This window comes from Dromiciops gliroides, chromosome 3 (genome assembly GCF_019393635.1).
Source record: "Dromiciops gliroides isolate mDroGli1 chromosome 3, mDroGli1.pri, whole genome shotgun sequence".
Lineage (NCBI taxonomy): Eukaryota > Metazoa > Chordata > Mammalia > Microbiotheria > Microbiotheriidae > Dromiciops > Dromiciops gliroides.
The window spans coordinates 1,809,237-1,831,924 of NC_057863.1; the positions used below are offsets into that span (position 1 = coordinate 1,809,237).

Sequence of the window (22,688 nt, forward strand, 5' to 3'; positions counted from 1 at the left end):
TCTAGTTATTCAGGCCCCATAAATCTGTGATATGTTCATTTTGTGCAAGGTGCTGGGTTGAGTACTGAGTGCCAAAGGAGGTGGAGATGGGCCCGACCCTCAGGGAAGCTCTCCTTTAGGAGAGAAGACAGTGCACAAACCCCTGGGGACGTAGAGGCAGTCAGAGAGAAGGCCCTGGCAGCTGGGAGGGGGCAAGGCCTCCTGCAGGAGGCAGGATCAGAGGCCAGCAGTCCAGGCATGCTGGGGGCAGCCAGGGCAAGGATGGAGATGCAGCTTCAAGGGGCAGCAGATAGCACAGGGTTCCCAGAGGGGCTCAGGTATAGGGAGAGCCCTGGGGAGGTAACGGAGGGAGGGTGACATGGACGAGATCAGTAGGAAGGCTGCTGACTGCGGGGCTTCAGGTCGGTGGTGGCGGGGCAGGGGGATGTATAGGAAGGGTGCTGTACGTGGTGAGCCTGGGTGACGGGCAGGGTGAGGCAGTGATGCTGATGGTGGAGCAAGGGCCCCTTCTTCTGGTGAGATCTCACTGGCAAAGGGCTGAGTGCAGTGCCCAGAGCGTAAGGGGCTTGGTAAGTGCTGCCCTTACTCACCCTTCTCCACCCTGACTTCTCATCTCAGTGATACCCATAGGGAGGGGACCAGACACAGGGCTGGGAGTTTTCCAGAACCACAATCAGGTCGGGGAGAGGTGACAGACCCACCCAGCAACATGCTGCCTCCAGCCTCTCCATCCGTATCCCTTTCTGCTTCTGACAGCCAATCAGCAGGCACTTACTGTGTGCCCTGTGATGGGACAGGAAGAAAAGAGCCCCTGGGGGCTGACATTTTTATTGCTTTGTTCTTCTGATACTGAAAGTCCTTTTTGGATCCCTTCCCCCTCCCAGAGAGCCGTCCCATGTATTTTACTTTTAAAAAGAAGAGAAAAAAAATGAGCAAAACTAATCAGTCCATTGAAAGTATCTGACAATATGGGCAAGTGTTGCGCATCCAGGACCCCCCGCCCCTAGATGCCCCTCACCTCATTCTCAACACACACAGCCACTATCCTTGTTCAGGACCTTGCATCTCTCTTTTTTACCCCCATTCATTTATTCATTCATTTATTTTGATTTTTTTTTTTGGTGAGGCAATTGGGGTTAAGTGACTTGCTCAGGGTCACATAGCTAATAAGTGTCAAGTGTCTGAGGCTGGATTTGAACTCAGGTCTTCCTGAATCCAGGGCCGGTGCTCTATCCACTGTGCCACCTAGCTGCCCCCCATAGTTCTTTTTTTCTGGATTTGGAGAGCATTTTCCATGATGAGTCCTTTGGAACTATCTTGGATCATTGTATTGCTGAGAAGAATCAAGTCTATCACGGTTGAATAACACATAATGTTGTTGATACTGTGTACAATGTTCTCCTGGTTCTGCTCATCTCACTCATGATCAGTTCATGTAAGTCCTTCCAGGTTTCTCTGAAATCCGCCTACTCATCATTTCTTACAGCACAATAGTATTCCATTACATTCATATACCACAACTTGTTCAGCCATTCCCCAATTGATGAGCATTCCCTCAATTTCCAATTCTTTGCCACCACAAAAATAGCAGCTACAAATATTTTTGTACATGTGGGTCCTTTTCCCTTTTTTATGATCTCTTTGGGAAAAAGTCCTAATAGTGGTATTGCTGGGTCAAAGGGTATGCACAGCTTTATAGCCTTCGGGCATAATTCCAAATTGCTCTCCAGAATGATTGGATCAGTTCACAGCTCCACCAACAATCCATTAGTGTTCTAGTTTTTCCACAGCTTCTCCAACATTGATTATTTTCCTTTTTTGTCATATTAGCCAATCTGATGATACCTCTGAGGTGATACCTCAGAGTTGTTTTAATCTGCATTTCTTTAATCAATAGTGATTTAGAGCATTTTTTCATACGACCATAGATAGCTTTCATTTCTTTATCAGACTGTTCATATCCTTTGAGCATTTCTCAATTGGGGAATGACATGGATTCTTATAAGTTTGATTTAGTTCCCAATATATTTTAGAAATGAGGCCTTTATCAGAAACACTGGCTATAAAAATGGTTTCCCAGCTTTCTGCCTCCCTTCTAATTTTGGATGCATCGCTTCTGTTTGTACAAAACCTTTTAAATTTCATGTAATCAAAATCATTCATTTTGCATTTCATAATATTCTCTATCTATTGTTTGGTCATAAACTGTTCTCCTTTCCATAAATCTTAGAGGTAGACTATTCCTTCCTCTCCTGATTTACCTGTGGTATCACCTTTTATGTCTAAGTCACGTACCCATAGTCCCCTGCATCTCTTGCCTGGACCGTCACAATATTTCTCGGTGGCATTGGCTCAGATCTACCTATGCTGCCTCTGTCTCTCTGCAGACCTCTGGCAGCCTCTCAGAAATCTCAGACTAGATATCCAGTAGACATCTTAAACTTGATATGTCCAAAAGAGAACTCATCATTTTTCGTCTCTACTTTCCCTCTTACTGTAGGGGGCACTATCATCCTCCCGGCTCTCAGGGTTCCTGGACTCCTCCTCTCTCTCAACCCCCACATCCAGTAAGGTGCTAAGAGCTGTCAGTTTCCCCTTTGTGGCACCCTCAGATACACCCCCTTCTCTCCTCCGACACTGCTCCCACCCTGATGTGGGTCCTCATCCCCTCATGCCTGGACCGCTGCAGCAGCTGCCCGGGGGGGCGGGGGGGGCGGACGAGGTCCTGCCTATCCCAAGTCTTGTCCCCACTTCAGACCATCCTCCCTTTGGCCACCAGAAGTAGGCATGCTTGTGTTCACAGAAGACTGGCACCTCTGGTTGGAGGGCTGCTGGGCCCTTTTCAGGGTAGCCTTCTGCCTTCTGTGCCTGCCCGGCTCTCGTCTGTGGTTCCAAGCAGCCCAGGGTGCTCAGGGCCACTGTCCGGTAAACCATTTTGGCAGATGACGGGCTAAACCAGGTTGAAGAGAATTGAGGGGCCTCAGATTCATCAGTCACATAAGGGGTGTCTACCCCAAACATGCCAAGGCTTCTGTCAGCAGAATGGGGGCGGGGAGAATAGTTTGGGCCGACAGCTGTGAAGGCGGCTGAAGCAGCAATGGGGAGCTCTTAGAGATGGTGAGGCTTCAGAGGTGTCGGGCCATCCCCAGTCATCCCGACTTGTCCTGCCAGCAGACCTTGATGACTCTGGAAGCGAGCGTTAGACTGACTGACTGATAGAGAACTCACACAAAGCAAGCGCTCATGTGGAAGTCAGAAGCAGAGACACGAGGACACTTTCAAGGTTTCTCTGAACATGAGAGACACTGGTGCAGGACCCCCAACACAGGGTGCCTGTGCTCTATGAGTGAAGCAGAATTCAAAAGAAGTGTGAGGGACGAAAATGTAGCGCCACCTCCACTCCAGTTGTACACGTGGGCCACGTGGGCCTGACCTCCAGTAGAGCCTTCTGGGCTCTACGGGTCTGATCCGCCATCTTGACCTGGCATAGTGCTGTCTTTTTGGTCCTCTTCAAGCCCCAAGGACAACAGTCAGCCAACCAGCCGCCGCCTGGCCACCAAAGTGATTTTCCTAAAACAAAGGTCCAATGGCGTCACTTCCCTACTCGATAAACTCCTCTGGGCACCTGTTGCCTCGAAGGGCAAATACAAAATCCTCTGTTTGGCATTCAAAGCCCTGCACAGCCTAGCTCCTTCCTCCCTTTCCAGTCTCCTTCCACCTCGCACATACTCTTTGCTTGAGGGACACTGGCCTCCTGGCCATACAACAGCCAAAACCCTCCTTTCTCAACTCTGGGCCTTCTCTGGTTGTCCTCCGTGGTGCCTGCAATGCTGATCCCTCCTCCACTCCAGCACTGCCCTCCCTGGCTTCCTTTAAGTCCTAACTAAAATTCCACCTTCTATAGGAAACCTTCCCCAACCCCTTAATTCCAGGGCCTTCCCTCTGTTCATGATTTCCTGTACACGTTTGTTTGCATGGTGTCTCCCCTATTTGACTCTGAGCTTCTTAAGGGCAGGGACTTTTGCCTTTTTTTGTATTCCCAGAGCTTAGCATGAGGTGACATATAATAGGTGCTTAATAAATGTTGATTGATGGTGTAACGATTGGAATGATGCCACCTGCTGGAGACTTACTGTAGAAGAGCTCCGCCCATGAAGGGAAGGTCTTTGAGGACAAGAACATGTGTCTTTTCTTTGGCATCATGAAGTGATGTTGGCTAGTGAGAGGAAGAAGAAAGAGACTGGCGCTCGGTCTCACGCTCTCTTTCCTTTGGACTCTGGTGGAGAGCGGAGCTAGAAATGCGCTCTCCCTTTAATAGATAGGAATCTAGGCCTTTCTCTCTCTTTACCAAATTCTTATTCTCCTTAATAAATGCTTAAAAGTCTAACTCTTGCTAAAGCTTATACTTTATTGGCGACCACTCATTAGATATTTTAGACAGAATTTTAGCCCTTAACAATGGCTTGGTTATGGGGCAGCTGGGTGGCACAGTGGATAGAGCGCCGGCCCTGGATTCGGGAGTACCTGAGTTCAAATCCGGCTTCAGACACTTGACACTTACTGGCTGTGTGACCCTGGGCAAGTCACTTAACCCCCATTGCCCCACAAACCCCCCCCCCAAAAAAAACAACAACAACAAAAAACAATGGCTTGGTTGTAGTGGTCTCCTAAGTGCCCTCTTTCCACTCACTTCTATCCTCTACCCTGCTGCCAAAGTGATTTTCCTAACGTGCAGATCTTTCTCACTCATTTATTCTAGAAACCCCAGTGACTCCCTTTTATCCCAGGATCAAACAGAAGCTCTTGTGTTTGTCCTGTAAAGCCCTTCAGAACCTTCCCCCAAGTCACCTTTGCAGCCTTCTTCCTTGTACATCACGCCCTCCTCACAAACCCCCCTCCAGCCAAAGTGGTCTTGCTCTATTACACAGCAGTCATGCTTGTGCGTCAACTGTCCCTTAGCCGTGGGTCTGAGTGGCTTCTTCCTCACCCCCATGTCTGGGAATCCCACGGTTCTTTCAGGGCTTAGCTCACAAGAGTTGCTATGTGGTAGTGGGTAGAAAATGGCCTCAGAGTCAAGAAGGACCAGGATTCGAGTCCCTCTTGAACTACAGTGGTGACGGAATGAAGAGTGACATGGGGCAGAAGTGAGACATGTTGTAGCTGCCAGCCTGTTTGTTGGACATCTCCAAAAGAGCCCATGGCATCTCAGGCTCAGTATGTTTAAAATGGACATGCTGACCATGCCACTCCCCTACTCAAGAATTTTCAGTGGCTCCAACGAGCTTTTAGGATAAAATGAAAACTCTTCATCTTGACCTCTAAACTTCTTTACCATTGATAGTTATCCCACTTCTCCAGATTAATTTCCTTTTTTCTCAAAATTTTTTTAAATTTTCAGTTCTAAATTCTTTGCCTTTGTCTAACCCTTATCTGTCCATTGAGAAGGCAGGAAATACAATACCCATTATACATGTGAAGTCACGTTCCAGAGGGTAAAAAGCTACAAAAATAAAGGGAGGGAAAAATAGAGTTTAATCTGCAGTTTAATCTGGGAGTTTCTTAGTTCTTCGTCTGAAGGTCGATAGCATTTTCATCATGCTTCCTTTGAAATTGTCTTGGATCATTGCGTTGCTGAGAAGGGCTAAGTCTGTCATAGTTGATCATTGCACAGTGTTGCTGTTACCATGTACAATGATCTGGTTCTCCTCACTTTATTTTGCATCAGTTCATATAAGTCTTTGCAGTTTTTCTGAAGCCATCCTGTTTATAGTAAAATAGTATTCCATTACAATCACACAGCTTGTTCAGCCATTCCTCTATTGATGGGCATTTCCTCAGCTTCCAATTCTTTGCCCTTCCAAAAAAGAACTGTTATAAATATTTTTGTACCATTAGATCTTTTTCTTTTTCCTTTCATCTTTTTGGGATACAGACCTAGTAATGTTATTGCTGGATCAAAGGGTATGTAAAGGGTTTGCTAGCCCTTGGGGCATACTTCCAAATTGTCCTCCAGAATGGGTAGACTGCTTCACAACTCTACCCAGAATTGTGTTAGCTAATCTCATGGATGTGAAATGGTACCTTAGAGTTGTTTTAATTTCCATTTCTCTAATTATCAGTGATTTAGAAATTTTTTTCAAATGACTTGATAATTTTTATTTCTTTGTTGGAAAACTGTTCATATCCTTTTTTTTTTAAAGTGAGACAATTGGGGTTAAATGACTTTTCCAGGGTCACACAGCTAGTAAGTGTTAAGTGTCTAAGGCCAGATTTGAACTCAGGTCCTCCTAACTCCAGGGCCAGTGCTCTATCCGCTGCACCACCTAGCTGCCCCTGTTCATATCCTTTTATCCATTCATATCCTTCATATCCATTTATCAATTGGGGAATGACTTTTTAAAAAAATAATAAATTTGTCTCAGTTCCCTATATATTTGAGAAATGAGTACTTTTCAGAGAAATTTGCCATCAAATCCCCCCCCCCCCCAGGTTCCTGCTTTGCTTTTCATTATGGCTGCATTGGTTTTGTTTGTGTAAAGCCTTTTTAATTTCATGTAATCAGAATTTTCCGTTTGACCTCCTGTAAAGCTGTCTGTCTTTTGTTTGGCCATGAGCCCTTCCCATATCCATGGATCTCACAGGTATCTTTTTTTCTGGATTTCCCTAATTGGCTTTTGGTGTCAACCTTTATGTCTAATCACATGTCCATTTGGACCCTACCTTGGTACATGGTGCGAATGTTCATCTGAATCGTTTCTGCCAGATCACTTTCGAGTTTTTCTTGCAGTTTTTGTGGATCCCAGTTGCTGGGATCTTTGGGCTTATCGAACCCCACGTTCCTGTGCCCCTTCTCCTCCATTGATTGCCCTCTCTGTTTCTTGGCCAGTGCGAGATGCAGAGCAGCCCTTGGCATTCCGCCTGCAGCCTCTGCCCCTCTGGCTACCTCAGAGGCCCTCCTTTCTAGCCTTGGCTTCTTAGCGTCCCTCCTTCAGCAGCCAGGTCCGTCCTTCTGGGTCAGGTAGCAGTCGCGGCCCCTTGAGGGCGGGCAGGGCAGTTGTGTGTCCAGTCCCAGAGGAGGTGCCCGATGGGCACTTACTCTGCGGCATCTCCCTTGTCTAAACAGGGAGTTCACAAGAGGCTGATGACGCTACCATTCCAGCCCTTAGGCCTTAACCTCCTCAGGCCACTTCTGTGCCCTTCTCCTTCCTCCCAGGCCTGCGTCTCTTGCCCCTGTAGACCTGTTCGGTCTCTCCTTCCCTAAACGTTGGTTCACGCTTTGGAATGGTAGCGGGTTCACAGCATTCCTGACTCACGTATCAAGTTCCCCGACACGGCTCCCCTCCCAGATTGATAAGCAAAATATTAAGAAGCCTCTTAACTAAATAAACCAAGCAGAGTTTATTTATGAGATACTGTGGAAAATTAGGAATACTGGGAAATAAAGTAAAACCTGACTGCTTTCCTGCGGGCTCTTTCCCACACTTCTCAATACAATGAGGGCCTTGGCCACCTCCGGCCTCCGGGCACGTTACACTTTCCCTGGTTTGTATTAAGGCCTGTAACCTTGTCAGCCCCGACTCTCCTTCTCCGAATCGAACTCTCCTCCGTCCTTGTCCGGGCTCTCCTCTAGTCAGCCCCTCTCCTCTAGTCAGCCTCTCTCCTCTAGTCAGCCCCTCTCCTCTAGTCAGCCCCTCTCCTCTAGTCTGTCCCCTCAAGTCCAGTCAGCCCCCCAGTCCGACCTCCTCTAACTCCCAGGTCTCTATATACCTTTTCTTCTCTCCACTCAAATCTCGGGGCTTCCTTCGCCCCCACAGACCAAGCTAATCCGCCAGCCAGGGCTGCAGCTGGTGGGGGGGGTGCTCTCAAGCCTAATGCCTCAGCACAGGCCGTCCGGGATCCTTCAGATAGCTCCGCTCAGGTCGGAGGGAGCTTTTTCTGCTCAGCTGAAGCTGAGGAGGAGGGGGAGAGACCCTGAGGGCCTAAGGCTTTCTAACCTCAGCCTCAAGGTAGGGTCCCCTAATCAACATAAATTTCCACAATGGTCATAGCAAATTCATGGATGATGAAAATGGGAAACAGACCAGAGATGATGTTGGCGTGCGTTCTGGGCATGTTATGTAGACATTTGACCAGCCTCATTCTTTTGCCTCACAGAAAGTACCCTAGTCAGCAGACAAAGGCTTCCTTGTCCCAGAAGCTTATTCACTACCAGTCCATCCATGGGCGGGCAGTTAAGTGCTTATCAAATGCAGTGCTCTCTTCTCAACCCTTGGGATTCAAAGAAAAAGCAGAGCCAGGCCCTGCCCTCAAGGGTCTTACATTCTGATGGAGGTGACCAGATGCCCATCAGAATGGGTGAGGTCTACACTGTGTCCCAGAGGAATGCCCTAGCAGCTCCACAGAAGGCAGCATTTGAGAGGGAGACTCTGCCCAGCCCGAGGCCGCATAGGCCTGTGGAAGGGAGCTAGTAGTCACGTGTGATGGACAGCCATGGGCCCACGCATCCAGCCTTGGGTCGGGAGAAGGGGCCCAGCTGGTGAAGGCATGGAAACAGCAAAGGGTTTTGTATTTGATCTGGAGGCCACAGAGAACCCCTAGAGTTGATTGGGGGGGGTAGAGCCGAGAGAGCTGAGTGGAGGATGGACCCCTCCCCACCCAGGAGCAGCAGCCAGGGTACCAGTCCAGGTGCAGGCTGATGGGGAGGGTGGTGAGTCTGTGAGGGGAGAGGGGATGAGAAGGTGGAGCCCATGCCATCTGGCAGCAGATTGTGGGGAGGTGAGTGAGGGAAGGAACAGAGGTGGCACAGAGGTCAGAGGCCCAGGGGCCTGACTTGGAGGGGAATAAGGACATTTAGAAGAGAGGAAGGTCTGCTTGGGACATGCTCAGGTTTGGTGCGCCCCTGGGACAGCCAGGCTGGGATCTGTCGCTCTGGAGATTGGAATGAGCAGGGGAGATGGCCCGGGGAGGGGAGGAGGGAAGAGGCACCTGGGCAGACACTATGGCTCTTCCTGCACTGTGCCTCAGATAGTTGCCTGGCTGGGAGGGCGAAGCCAGGCCGGCCCCCAGCCCCTGGGCACTTCTCCGACTGACATCTTTCTGTGATTTGTCTGAAGAGAGATATTTCCTCTTGAGACTGTTGGGATGTATGGAGAGAATGATGCTTATTTCTCTGGCTCAGTTGGATAACCTTAGGTAGCAGCCACAGAGCCCCACTTGGAGTCAGGACAACCTGAGTTTGAATCCTGCCATGGACAGTTTCTGGCTGTGTGACCCTGGACAAGTCACTCCACTTGTAGCTACATCAGTTTCTTCATATGTAAAGTGGGGGAAAGAGGGAAGGGCCTAGGCATTTATGAAGCGGGTACTGTGTGCCAAGCACAGACAACCACTTTACAAGCATTATCTCATTTGGGCCTCACAGCCAGCCTGAGAGGCAGGTTCTCCAGGAGAGCCGAATGTTCAGCAAGCACTCCTTGGCTGGGGAGGCAAGTGACGGCCCTTGTCCACAGTCACACCACACCTAGGTATCTGAGGCCAGATTAGAACTGGGGTCTGGAGTTCCGTATCCTGCGGCCGCCTCCAAAGGGCTTTTGGCCCCAGTTGGTTTTACAAGCTCCTTTTTCTTACCCAGATGCTAACCCTGAGGTGACAATGGCCTTGCTTCGCTGGGTCTACACCGATGACCTGGAGCTCAAGGAAGATGATGTCTTCTTGACAGAGCTGATGAGGCTGGCGAACCGCTTCCAGCTGCAGCTCCTGCGGGAAAGGTGAGTCACAGAGTCCCTGGAAGCAGCCGAGCCCCCTGCCCTGGGGCCCAAGGAGAGTTCTCAGGGCCCAGCAAGGGGGTTCCCGAGCCCCATTATTCAGGAGGACCTTTTAAATACTCTAGAGCTGTGACCATTTTAAAAAGAATCTCCTTGGGGGCAGCTAGATGGAGCAGTGGATAAAGCACTGGCCCTGGATTCAGGAGGACCTGAGTTCAAATCCAGCCTCAGACACGACGCTTACTAGCTGTGTGACTCTGGGCAAGTCACTTAATCCTCATTGCCCCCCCCCCCCCCCAAAGAATCTCCTTTTTCCTATGAACTTGATACAAGCACATGACTGAGCACGTGGGCATTTCAGGAACAAAGAACAGAAAACGACACCATCCGTGAGATGGTGAATTTCTACTCTGTGCCTAGTGGGATTTGATAGCAACCAGATGACCCTGCTGGTCATTGCCCTCTCCAGCACCGCCATCTGCTCTTTTCTGTCTTGTCACCATTTTTCTTTCTTCTGGTTGGCTGAGACCAAAATCCATTTTGAAAGCAGTTTGTTCAGTTGTCTGGCAGAGAGGAGAGCTGAGCAAGGATGGCCCAGGGCCTCAGGGTCTGTAAGAGACCCATCCTGGGGGATGCAAACAAAGCAGCCAAGAAATGCCTGCTGCCCCTTCCTGCATCCATTTCCAGCTCGGATTAGGTTTCTGCTCAGCACCACTGAGGGCCCAAGTTCAGCATTGAACACATCTGTCTGTGAGCTACACAGCACTGGGTTCAAGTGCAGTCACACAGCACAACTGTGCAAGTCACCAGTCAAGTCTCCGTGAGGTAGTATGGGGGGTGGGCACTCCCTGGTGGAAGAAGGTGGGGCCTGAGTGGCACCTGGAAGAGAGAGAGAGCCCCGAGGTGGAGGGGAGGAGGGAGTGAGGGGGCCTGTCTTGTGGGAGGCTGGGCCCCCAAGAAGGACCCAGGAACAGCAGTGTTCAGTGGGAAGTTCGGGCCACCTGGAAAGGGCCATAAAAGTCACTCGTCTCTCATAGAAGCTGTAAGGAAATTGGTGGAATAGAGCAGTGAGCTAGCTGGTCAGGTCTGCCCTTCAGCAACTCTGTTGTGACTTGGCTAGACCGGAGGAACGAGACCTGCTAGGGAGCCGCCGAGAGTGTGGTGCTGGGGCTGCCCAAGGCCTGAGGTTCAGGGGTGAGAGCTCAGCTGAGCCACAGTGCTGAGGTAAAGGGCCTGGATGCTAGAGGAATTCTCCGCACAGGAATAGAGCTAGAGAGAGGGAAGGCCTTGGGAAGGAAAGGCCCCGAGTGCCATCTTGGACGTGCTGAGTCAGCCTGACAGCACCTGGGGGGGTGGGAGGGCTGGGTTCGGACCCTTGTGCACTGCAGATGTTCCAGCAGAGTCTGGGAGCCGCCTGTCAGGGGTGGCATAGAGGGGTTTTTTTCTAGATGCCTTTCAGCTTCTGTGATTGTAGCCATGGCATTTCGGAGTTATTTGGCATAATAATAAATAAAATCAGAGCAGCTTGTTCATGGAAGGAGAGCATGACACTGAGGACCTGCTGAGGTTTTGGACTTGGCTCTGCCTATCATTATGGGGCTCAGGTTTTTTGCATTTTTTTTTTAATTGAGAATAATTTTTTTTTCCTCACTCCCACCTCAGTGCTCCTCCCCATCAAAACCCTGTAATACATAAGCACTGACCAGCTCCTCCACTGCCCATGTCAAAAATATATATGCCTGGGGGCAGCTGGGTGGTGCAGTGGATAGAGCACCTGCCCTGGAGTCAGGAGGACCTGAGTTCAAATCCAGCCTCAGACACTTAACACTTACTAGCTGTGTGACCCTGGGCAAGTCACTTAATCTCCATTGCCTCACTAAAATATATAAATATATATATATATATATGCCTGGTTCTGTGTTTTCAGTGCCTCACTTCTCAGTCAGGAGGAGGGTTGTCATTCTTCATTGTTGGTCCTCTGTAATAATAGCTGGTCAATCATTTGATCAGAGTTCTGAAGCCTTTCAGAACCCTTTTTACTACAGTGTGCTGTTGTTGAAGAGAACAAGCATTTATTTATTAAGCACCTGCCTTATTTGTTGGGTTATTTACTTGGCTGCCCCTTTATTTAGTTATTTGTTGGGTTGTTTTTTGGTTTTATTGGAGTAATGAACATTTTTATTTATAGTTTCAGGCTCCAATTTATCCCTCCTTCCCTTCCTCCCTTCACCCCTCCCTGAGACAGTGAGCAATCAGATGTAGGTTATACATGTGTGGTTATGTAAAACATTGCCACATTAGTCATTTTGTACAAGAACACTTGAATAAAAGAAAAAAAATGAAAGCAAGTGACAAAGAGCCTGCTTCAGTCTGTGTTCCATCAATATCAGTTCTTTCTTTGGAGGTGGAGAGGATGTTTCATCAATAGTCCTTTGGGATTGTCTTGGATCATTGTATTTGTGAGGTTTAAAATTGGATACAAGGGCATTAAACTCTCCTTTAACCTTTCCCTTATTTATCTCCCAGACCAGTAAGTGGAAGAAGCCTCTGATCTTTAGTTAGGGCTTTTATTGTTTGGGAATTACAAGGTGATGTTGATTAGAGAGATAGGAAAGTAGAAGTACAAACAAATAGTCTTAGATCTAAGCTTAGTCTGTATTCCGTATAGAACTCACCAAAAACCCAAGGCCACCTCTGAGGCAGATACAGAGAACCGGGCGGAGTGGCACCTCAGTCAGCGTCTGTGTGTGCAGAACCAGCCAGCGGACGAGGAGAGCGGAAAAGAGACCTCACTTCCGTTCTCTCCTTGCCTTTTAAGCTTGCACCCCGGAAGTGGAGTGCTTAGCAGACGCACGGGCGGCTCATCTCAGTCTCCTCCTCAAAAGGGTGGTCCTTTCAGTTCTCGCTAACCAACTGTTAAAAAAAACTTTCATTTTTTTACCACATATGGCTGAGAATAGTCAAGTCTTTCACAGTTCTTCATTCAGCAGTATTGCTGTCTCTGTGCACAACGTTCTCCTGGTTTTGCTCACTTCACTATACATCAGTTCGTACAAGTCTTTCCAGGCCTTTCTGAAATCATCCTGCTTGTCATTTCTTATAGCACCATAATATTCCATCACCATCATATATTACATAAACACCTGTTTTATGCCAGACACTTTGCTAAGCACTTTACAAATATCATTGAGTTATAAGATGATCCTCACAACATTGAGTTATAAAAGATAGATCCCCACTTTACAGTTGAAGAAACTGAGGTAGTCAGAGGTGAAATGACTTGTAGTGTCTTAGGCTGGATTTGAACTCAAGTCTTCCTGACTCCAGGCCCAGCACTCCATGTAGCTGCCCAGTGTAAATTGTTCTGGTTCTCTTCACTCCCCTTTGTATCAGTTCATACCAGTTTTCCAAGACAACCCTGCATCCATCCCCTTACAACACAGTGGTATTCCATCCATTCACATCTCATTCCTTGTCCAGCCATTCCCCAGTTGATAGGAACCCCCTTAGTTCCCAGTTCAGTGCTACCATGAAAAGAGCTGCTCTCATTCTTTTTGTACGTGTGGGTTCTTTTCTTCTCTTTGATCTCTTTGGGCTATAGACCCAGTAGTTATAGAAGGCAGCATTCAGGGAAGTCTTTCTTATGGGAATAGTTTCAAATTGCTTTTAAGAAGGACTTGGTCTATTCATGGCTCCACTAGCAGTCAGTGAATGGCACTGTTTTCCAGCAACATTGGTCACTTTCTTCTTTGACAAACTTTGCCATTTGGCAGGGTGTGAGGTGGACCCACAGAGTTGCTTTAAATTGCATTTCTCATCATTAGTGATTGAGGGCATTGTTTCATGTAGCTATTATGTTTTCTCTTGTTTGGTCATTTCAGCTATGTCCGACTCTTTGTGACCCCATTTGGGGTTACCTTGGCAAGGATACTAGAGTGGTTTGCCATTTCCTTCTCCAGTCCATTTTACAGGTGAGGAAACTGAGGCAAACAGGGTGAAGCGACTTGTCCAGGATCACATAGCTAGTGAGTGTCTTGAAGCTGGATTTGAACTCAGGACTTCCTGACTCCCGGCCCAGCACTTTTTGCATTGTAGTACCACCTAGCTGCTCCATTATGTTTTCTAGTTCTCTAAAATTATTTCCTGGTACCTAGTTATGGCACTGCCTTTAATTTAGTTAGTACTGTCATTTTTATTATATTGGGTTGTCCCTTCCCATGAGCAGTTCGTATTCATCAGTTATTTAGGTCTGTCTTTATTTGTGGTAAAGAGTGTTTTTGTAGGCAGAGAGAGGAATCTGAGCTCCCAACATTCCCCTCCAAACAACTTTACAATAAATGCTTAAATCAAATTCTGGAGAATTGGAGCCAACACAAGGTCAGAGAGAGACATCTTTCCAGCACAAGACAACACGGGAAGTAGGGAGGAGATATCTGTGACACTGGAAAGGAGGCTGGCCCACAGCCCACATGCATGAAGCAGCAGGGGTAGAAGTGTGTGGGGGAGGCAAGCAGCGTCAGCTTTGGAGTTCTCAAGCTGGAGATGGTGAGGTGATCAGGCAGCTGCTCAGAAAGAGATTACAGGACCCCTGTGCTAACCCTGAGAGTAGGATCAGGCCCTGTTTGGTAATGCTGTTGCTTATACCCACTTCTGGATCATAGTTAAAAGGCAGAGAGGCACCAATTCAAGGTACCAGTGACCCTCAGGAACAGTATTGTTTCTGAGACCAAGGAAACAGGGGCCCTGAGGAGCTGAGGTGTCAGTTGTAATTCCAAGGGATCAGGAGCCCTTCCTAGGGGAGGACCAGAGCACAGACCAGAAGAACAGTGATCACACCTCTCCCTGGTTCATACCACCTTGGAAGCACTGAAAACTTGCAGGTCCCCAGAACTAGCACTGAAAACAGTAGTACAAAAAAAGCCTGAAGCTTAGGACAGTTGACTGTCCACTCCCACCCCCAACACGGGAAGAGAATCCAATTTTAACATAAAGTTAAAGTCTAGAGATAGGTTAGAAAATGAGCAAACAACAACAACAAAACCCTGACCATAAAAATCAACTATGGTGACAGGGAAGACCAAGGCACAAACTCAGAAGACAAAATAGCTATAAGCAAAGCCTTAAAAGGGAAAAAAAAAAAGTGAATTCTACATAAACCCAACAAGAATTCTTGGAAGAGATCAAAAACTTATTTTCAACATCAGATTAAGAGTGGTAGAGGTAAAATTGGGGAAAGTACAAGAAAATTATGAAAAGACGATTAACAGCTTGGTAAAAGAGGCACAAAAAGTGCTAAAGGAAATAACTCTTTAAAAAGCAGAATTGGGGGCAACTAGGTGGTGCAGTGCATAAAGCACTGGCCCTGGATTCAGGAGGATCTGAGTTCAAATCTGACCTGTGTGACCTTGGGCAAGTCACTTAACCCTCATTGCCTGCCCCCCTCCCAAAAAAAAAGCAGAATTGGCCAAATGGGGAAAAAAAAGGTGAAAAAAGCTCACTCAAGAAAATAATTCTTTAAAACTGGTGCTCTATCCACTGTGCCACCTAGCTGCCCCAGAACCCCTAAGTTTTAAAAAGGATTGTTAAGGAACACCGGCCCTGGAGTCAGGAGGACCTGAGTTCAAATCCGGCCTCAGACACTTAACACTTACTAGCTGTGTGACCCTGGGCAAGTCACTTAACCCCAATTGCCTCACCCCCCCCCCAAAAAAAAAGGAACGTTAAAAATTTTTTTACACATGACAGAATTTGGGGGGGGGCAGGGCAATGGGGGTTAAGTGACTTGTCCAAGGTCACACAGTATGTGTCAAGTGTCTGAGGTCTGATCTGAACTCAGGTCCTCCTGAATCCAGGGTTGGTGCTTTATCCACTGTGCCACCTAGCTGCCCTGATTGATTGGGAAATATTAAAAGAAATAAATAAAAATAATTTTTTAATAAAAAGTGTTTTTGTGATTGTGTATGTAGTTATTTTAAATGGAATTTCCATTTCTAGCTCTTCCTTCTGGGTTTTGTGGATGATATACAGAACTGCTTAAACCTTCATATTCTTTTTCTCAGCTCATTCCTAGAGCTGGCTTCTCTAGCGCTCTACAGGGCAGTGCTGGTGACAGTGAACATCTTTGCTTTGCCCAGCCTTCATCTTCATAAAAAGGCCAATCATTTATCCCCTAACATATCATTCTGGCTCTTTGTTTTAGAGTGATGTCATTCAGGAGAGCTTCTTACCTGATGATCCATCACTGTTCTGCTTCTTCTTTGGGTAGGTGTGAGAAAGGAGTCATGTCCTTAGTGAACGTGAGGAACTGCATTCGTTTCTATCAAACTGCAGAAGAGTTGAATGCTACCACTTTGATGAACTATTGTGCGGAAATCATCGCCAGCCACTGGGTAAGTTCTCCCCCGTGTCTCCTTTGTGTGTGCTTGGGCAGACCCTCGGGGCTGATGTAGAAGCAGCTCCTCTCGTCTAGGAGTGAAGGAATGAGAGGCACATACTCAGTGTGCCCTTTGATCAAAAAAACCAGAAACCAAGGGAAACAATTAAATATGAAAACCAAGCAGGTGTATGAGGGAATCACTGGGTCCAGGGAGAAAAGGGAATACGTTTTTGCAGGTCAGAGAGGGGAAAGACATTCTCCAGCCTGGGTCCAGGGCTCCCACAGTGAGTTTGCAGTGACCTAGCTCTTTGTAGATGAGGTTTGGGCACATCCTCCTGTGTGGAGCTGAAGGCCTGAGACAGTGCCAGGTACTTGCAGTAGTGCACTATGAAAACACCACATTCATCTCGAAGTAACCCCGGCGATCCAGAAAACACAGGGGGCAGACCCCAGCTTGCCCTGTGGGACTCTCACGAGTGTGTCCTCCTGTTGGACTCCATATGTTCCTCTTTCTGTCCCCTGGGAATTCCTGTGGTTCTAGGGGATTTTCTGGGAGAAGGCACTCCTCTTTGAGGTCCTGCAGCGGGCACTGCTGCTGAAATAAGCCCACCACGATTCTTTTTTTGCCCCCTAAATAATCTATCTATCTATCTAGCAATTTATTTTTCTGCCATGATTCTTGAGTCCAGGTTCAGGAGCTGGGAAAATAACCCCGCACTAAGATGAGGTTCCTCACGAGGCTTTCCGTAGTCACAAAGAGAGAAGTAAAGTCTTTTATGTGTTGCAATCTCGTCCATTCTTTTAGGCTGACAGAGTTTAAAAGCACAGATGATTCATGATTCCCGGCTACCTTCGCTGTCATCAAAGCTGCACAGACTTAGTTAAACAGAACCCTAGTCTTTCCATCTCCCAGGGCAGCAAACCCTGTCCAAGCCCACACGCCGCCTGCCTTGCTTTTCGGCTTCCTTCTGTGTGTTGCCTCTCCTGGTCAATTGTAAGCTCCTTGAGGACAGGGACTGTCTTTGGTTTGGTTTGTAATTGTATCCCCTGGGTTCAGCCCAGTGGCTTCATCAATGTTTATTGACTGACTGACAGAGGGAAGGGAATAGGGGACAGCTTGTGAAAGGGCGGAGGTGGAATGTTGGCCTTAGGGTGTGTATATACATCTACGTATGCATCTGCATACATAGATGCATACCTACCCATTTATACTGGGCACACACCTGCATAGACACACATACATGTACATACACCTTTTATATTTGTGGTTATGAAATAGGGAAAGTATTTTAGACAAGTTTATGTGCATTTAAAACTTGGTGTATAACAACACATGCATACACTAAGACAAGACTGGAAAAGTTGTTTGGAGGCAGACTTGGAAGGGCCTTTGAGCTCAGAATGGCCTCTCAGAGCCTGTTGACTGGTCCATAGCACTTGGGTAAAGTCTCATTGGCTACTGAGCTGAGGGAGAAGGGGGCACGTAGGAGCCAAGACGAGCATGGCCACTAATGTGGTGGCCACAGTGGGGTGAGAGGGGACACGAGGTAGAGATGGGGGAGGAGCTGCACAGGGTAAGCTTTGCCACCAGCTTGGCTGTGGGAGGTGACAACAAGGTTGGGCATCTGGGGGTTAAGAATGTGGGGGTGTCCTGGACTGCAGTAGGGAACCTCACAAGTGGGGACGGATTTGGGGAAAAGAGCATGAGTCTTGTCTGGGGGGCACCGGGGCTCTGTGGATCGGCCTGGGAATTGTTGGTTGAGAGAGGTCACCGAGGGGAGACAGTGCAGAGGAAAAATGCAGACCATCCTTGTTGAGCCTCCCTCTTCTTTTAAATAACTGACAAGCCACCTACAGAAACCGGCCTCTGTCTCCTCTTTAGCTTCTGATCTGGAGCCTCAGTGTTCCTGCGCCATCCTTCCGTTTCTAGTCTGTAAAATGGGAGTCAGGACAGCGCCTGCCTCTCAGCACAGTCGTGATAGCCACGGGAGGGAGTGCTCGTTAAATGTTCTGTGTGATGGCCGGCTCTTGTCCGGGGACGTGGCCTCTATCTTTAAAATCTCATCTTGTAGATGAGCTCCCTGTTTGGCCACATCGGCTCCTTTCCCTCCTCATTGTAACTGTTTCTGCCTATGTCTTTAGAATTTATTTCCTGAGGGCTTTCCACCTTCCTGGCTAAGGGAGAGTTAAAGGTAGTGCGATGCCAAGCACATCCTTAGCAAGATGGCCCGGCTGGCTGCATGGCATGGGAAGGGGACCCATGGTCCAGGTGGGCTACGTGCAGTAGTTTTTGCTTCAGTCGGCCTCCATTCAAGATAGCTGCGCCCTTTGAGGGGGGGGCGCGCATGATTCAGCAGGTGGTGTGTCCTCTGTCACACACTGTAAGAAAGAGAAGGGTCAGTAGCTTCCTTTGCTGTGACTGGATGGACTTTTGCTCACAGCACAGCTAGACATCCTTCACCTCTGTTTGGGGCCACTGGGCTTGTGATGTCGTTGGCATCCCAGTGGGGGAGGAGGGGGGGCTGGCGTGCTGCCGGGGTCTCTTCAGCTGGCGTTTGGGTCCCTCCCCAGGACGACCTGAGCAAGGAGGACTTCAGCAGCATGAGCGCCCAGCTGCTCTACCAGATGATCCGGTCCAAGACGCAGCACCCACTGCACAAGGCCATCCGGCTGGAGCGTGAGGACGTCGTCTTCCTGTACCTCATTGAGATGGATGCTCAGGTACCACCTGCCTGCCCCGAGGAGGAGAGGGAGGAGGGGCAGAGGGCCCCCCAGGGAACAGAGGTGCCCAGCAGCGGCGGCGAGGTAGCTCACGACACATGTATGCACGTGCACTCTAGATTGTAACACTGCCCCCCACCCCCCAGTCTCTCTGACTGACTTAGAGGCGAGAGTGGTCAAGTGTCTTTGAACCCCAGCCCCTGGAATTGGTGTATACTGTGTCCCTGACGAATGCTCACCCACTCACCTGTTTGTAATAGCTGCCCTTGAAGCTGAATGAGCTGGATCCCAATGGAGATCTCGCTTTAGATCTGGCCCTTTCTCGAAGACTGGAGAGCATCGCCACCACTCTCGTGAGCCACAGAGCGGATGTGGACAAGGTGGATAAGAGTGGCTGGAGCCTGCTGCATAAAGCCATCCAGAGAGGTGAGGCAGGCCGGGCAGCCCCACCCCGGGGGGGGGGGCGGGGTCCTGGGGCAGCTACTCCCAAGCGAAGCCCATTTCCTTAGGGTTCCCAGGGTCTTTCTCCAGTCCATACCTGCCTCTGTCCTGGGCTCCTCAGCTCTAGCGTCAGGTAGCCGCTGACCTGACCCCATTCTAAGGGATTTGACTACAGCCTCTAAAAGTAAACGGTAAAATCACCCTGGTAAGGTTCACGGCAAGAATCAGTGCCCTCTGGCAACTTGTCAGCATCATCATCTGCCGGTGCAGAGAGAGGCCAAGTGAGCAGGGCACGTGGCTCAGTTTCCTTCTCTGTGATGGGGATAACAGTGGCTCCAGGACTGACCTTGAGGGTTGTCGTGAGGTTCTGTGCTTATCTGGCACGGTAGGAGTTGTAATCTTTAGTGTATTAAGATACAAACGTATCTTCATCAGCAGGGCAGCTCAGTGGCTAGCGTGCTGGGCTCACACACTTAGCTGAGTGACCCTGGACAAGTCACTGAACCTCTATCTCCCTTTCTTCTTCTTCTCCCCCCTTCTCCCCTTCCTATTTCCCTATTGAGTAAAATACATCTCTAAATGTGTGTGCGTGTGCGTGCAGTGCTACGCTCTTCCTTCTTCTCATCAGGGATGCTTGCAAGTCCTCTGCCCCCCAGGTGCATTTTTCTGTTGTAGTGCGATGCTCAGTCTTTCTGAGTGTGTCATTCTGGCTCTCAGACCGTTTGCTTTGCTGCGGGCGCTGAGCTCCATTCCTGGCCCCCTGCTCCTGCCATGTGGTGGCTGCTGCCTGCCGGGCCTCCCGGTACCTGGGAGCTCTGGGCTTTGGCCGGGATGTTACTGGGAGCTTTCCTTTGGGGATTTCTCTAAGGAAGTAACTGGAAGTGACCAGAGGGTTCTTTCCATCTCCACTTTTCCCTCTGTTTCATAGAGATCTGGGCAGCTTTCATTTCTTGCAGTAGAGTGTTCAAGGCTCTTGTTTTAGGCACGGCTTCAGGTCGCCCAGTGATTATGATTTTTAAATGTTTTCTTCTTACTCTGGTTTCCAGGTCACTTGTTTTTGCTCGGGAGACACCTTGGATTTCCTTCTTTTTTTCAGCCCGTTGATTTTCACATTTCTTGCTGCCTCACAGAGTCACCGCCTTCTATTTCAAATTCTCAGAGAGTTTGTCGCTTGCATAAGGTCTTGTTCATGCTTGTTGTGCCAAGCTCTTCGTTCCTTCTCCCATTCTTTCTTCCCCAGCTCTCACTGCCTTTTCCGTCTTTTTTCCCTCTCCAGTGCTCTCATTTCATTTCTAAAAACATTCAACTCTTTTTCTTCTCCTTTCATCCCTTCCATGGATTCTGGAGATTTATGCCAAGGCTGGCTTTTCTCTCAGGATTTGCTTGTGGCTGTTGTAGAACCATTCTCATCATCTGTGTTTGTGTCTTTAGCTTCCCTGCCAACAGAGTAGTAGCTCTTTGTGGGGGGGTGGGGGGGATGAGGGTTAAGTGACTTGCCCAGGGTCACACAGCTGGCAAGTGTCAAGTGTCTGAGGCTGGATTTGAACTCAGGTCCTCTTAAATCCAGGGCCAGTGCTTTATCCACTGCGCCACCTAGCTGCCCTTAGAGTAGCTCTTTAAGTTGGGACTTCTTGTTTGTTTTTTGACAATTTTGGCTTGATGTTAGGACTTGATGTTCACCTTCTGGAAGGAAAGTCTGAGCTGGTCTTGTTGCTGCTTTCTTGGAGTACTGAGTGTTGTGTTATTCTAAGGGACACGGGCACCTGTAAGCCTTCCATGCTGCCAGAGGGGTCTGATCCAGGGCAAAGTCTGACTGCTGCCCCCTTGGCCTGGACTCTGCAAGTTTCTGACCTGAGTTTGGGTTGGAGCTGCTAGAATTTGCCCCTGTAGGTTCCCCTTTGGTGTGGCATTGCTGCCCTGGCTGTTCCTCTGCAGGCTGGGCTATATGATGGCAACGAGACCCTGTTCTGTGCCCAAGATCTGAGGCACACTGCCGCTGCTGCTGCTGCTGGCTTCTGAACTTCCTCTTTTCTCGGTCCATCCCCCAAGGCTTTCCTACCGGGGAATGCCACCTTCACTGTAGGTCCCCTTCTTGCTCCGCCCTAGATTGGTGATCCACAGCTGGGCAGTCAGCACCTGTCCCCACCACATTGTCCAAGTGTGGATGTGGGACCAGCTCTTGTCCAGGGCATTGGCATGGTCGCTTGTACACGCTCCTGACCCCACTGCTTATCCGCTGTGTTCACAGACGTCCTCGGCTGTCTCCCTCTGTTGCTCTGGGCTGCTAAAAGAACTCGCTGTGACTTTGTCTGCATTGCTCCATCACTGCTCAGACTAGGGCGGTTCTTAGATCTTCTTGGGGGAGTTTGGGATGGGGAGCGCAGTCACATGGTTCCTACTTCCCCAGCGTGGCTCGCCTCTCATCTCAAACAACTTGGTGGATGTGAGTTGGAGTCTTCTTTAACAAATTTGCATTGATCTAGAAGCAGATGTCTCCTTTCCCCTCCCAGAGAGCCATCCATGATCACAAAGAGTTTATAAAGTGAGGACAACCAGGCCAGCCCGACAAGCATACGAGAAGGAGCACCCCCCCACACACACACCTCCCCAAAGGCGCCATGGGAGCATCTTCTGGCTCTTCTCTGTGCCTGGCCTGGTCCTTATCATTCCTCAGCTTTGTGGGGGGCTTCTGTTTGCACTGGGGCCCTGACTTGTGGGCCTCCACTTGGCATCCCTTCTTATAGGGCTGGACTCACATTCTCCTACCCAAACTGGGCCTTTCTCCTTGCCTCTTACTGTCGGGGCTGCCTCCATCTTCCCAGTACCTCAGGCTCACAACCTGGGAATCTTCCTGCACTTCCCACTGTGACCCCCACACCCAGATCCCATCTAGTACCAAGTCCTGTTGGTTTTGCCTTCGAGATCTCTCTCAAACCCACGCCCTTCTCTCCTCCAGCCTCCTCCCCTCCCCGCCCTGCCCCCACCCAGGCTGAGCCGCGTCTCTTGTGTGCCTCAAGTCTCTCCCCTCTCCGGGTCATCCTCCCCTCCCCCACCGAAGCGCAGGTCTGCCCGCTGCCCAGCAGGCTCCAGAGGCTTCCTCTTGCTGCTGGGAGCAGATGCCAAGAGCTAAGTTTGGCATACGGTACTCTCTGATTGGGTGCATCTTCAGCCTTTGTGTTTCTCCCTGCCTGTAGTGCTCCTCCTTGTCTCCTCTCCCAGGGCAGAAAGCCCTCCCTCTCCAGAGTCTCCCTAGCCTCACCCACTAGACCAGGAGCTCCTTGGGGGCAAGGACTGTCCCTTGCCTTATGAACACAGTGGTTGGCACGGAGCGGGTGCCACAGCCTGCCTGCCACCCTGTTTTGGTTCAGGGTTGTCCTAATGGGCAG

The 22,688-nt window shown here is 49.2% G+C and overlaps 1 protein-coding gene across 2 annotated transcripts in view; it reads left to right on the forward strand.

Moving 5' to 3' along the window:
* ANKFY1 (ankyrin repeat and FYVE domain containing 1) overlaps nucleotides 1-22,688 on the forward strand; it is a 75,461-nt gene that overhangs the window by 21,793 nt on the left and 30,980 nt on the right. For both annotated transcript variants that reach the window (XM_043993002.1, XM_043993003.1), the window contains 4 exons: nucleotides 9,632-9,767; nucleotides 16,030-16,153; nucleotides 18,712-18,861; nucleotides 19,122-19,287. In XM_043993002.1, coding sequence (XP_043848937.1) covers nucleotides 9,632-9,767; nucleotides 16,030-16,153; nucleotides 18,712-18,861; nucleotides 19,122-19,287 — 576 coding nt within the window. The remainder of the gene's footprint in view (nucleotides 1-9,631; nucleotides 9,768-16,029; nucleotides 16,154-18,711; nucleotides 18,862-19,121; nucleotides 19,288-22,688) is intronic.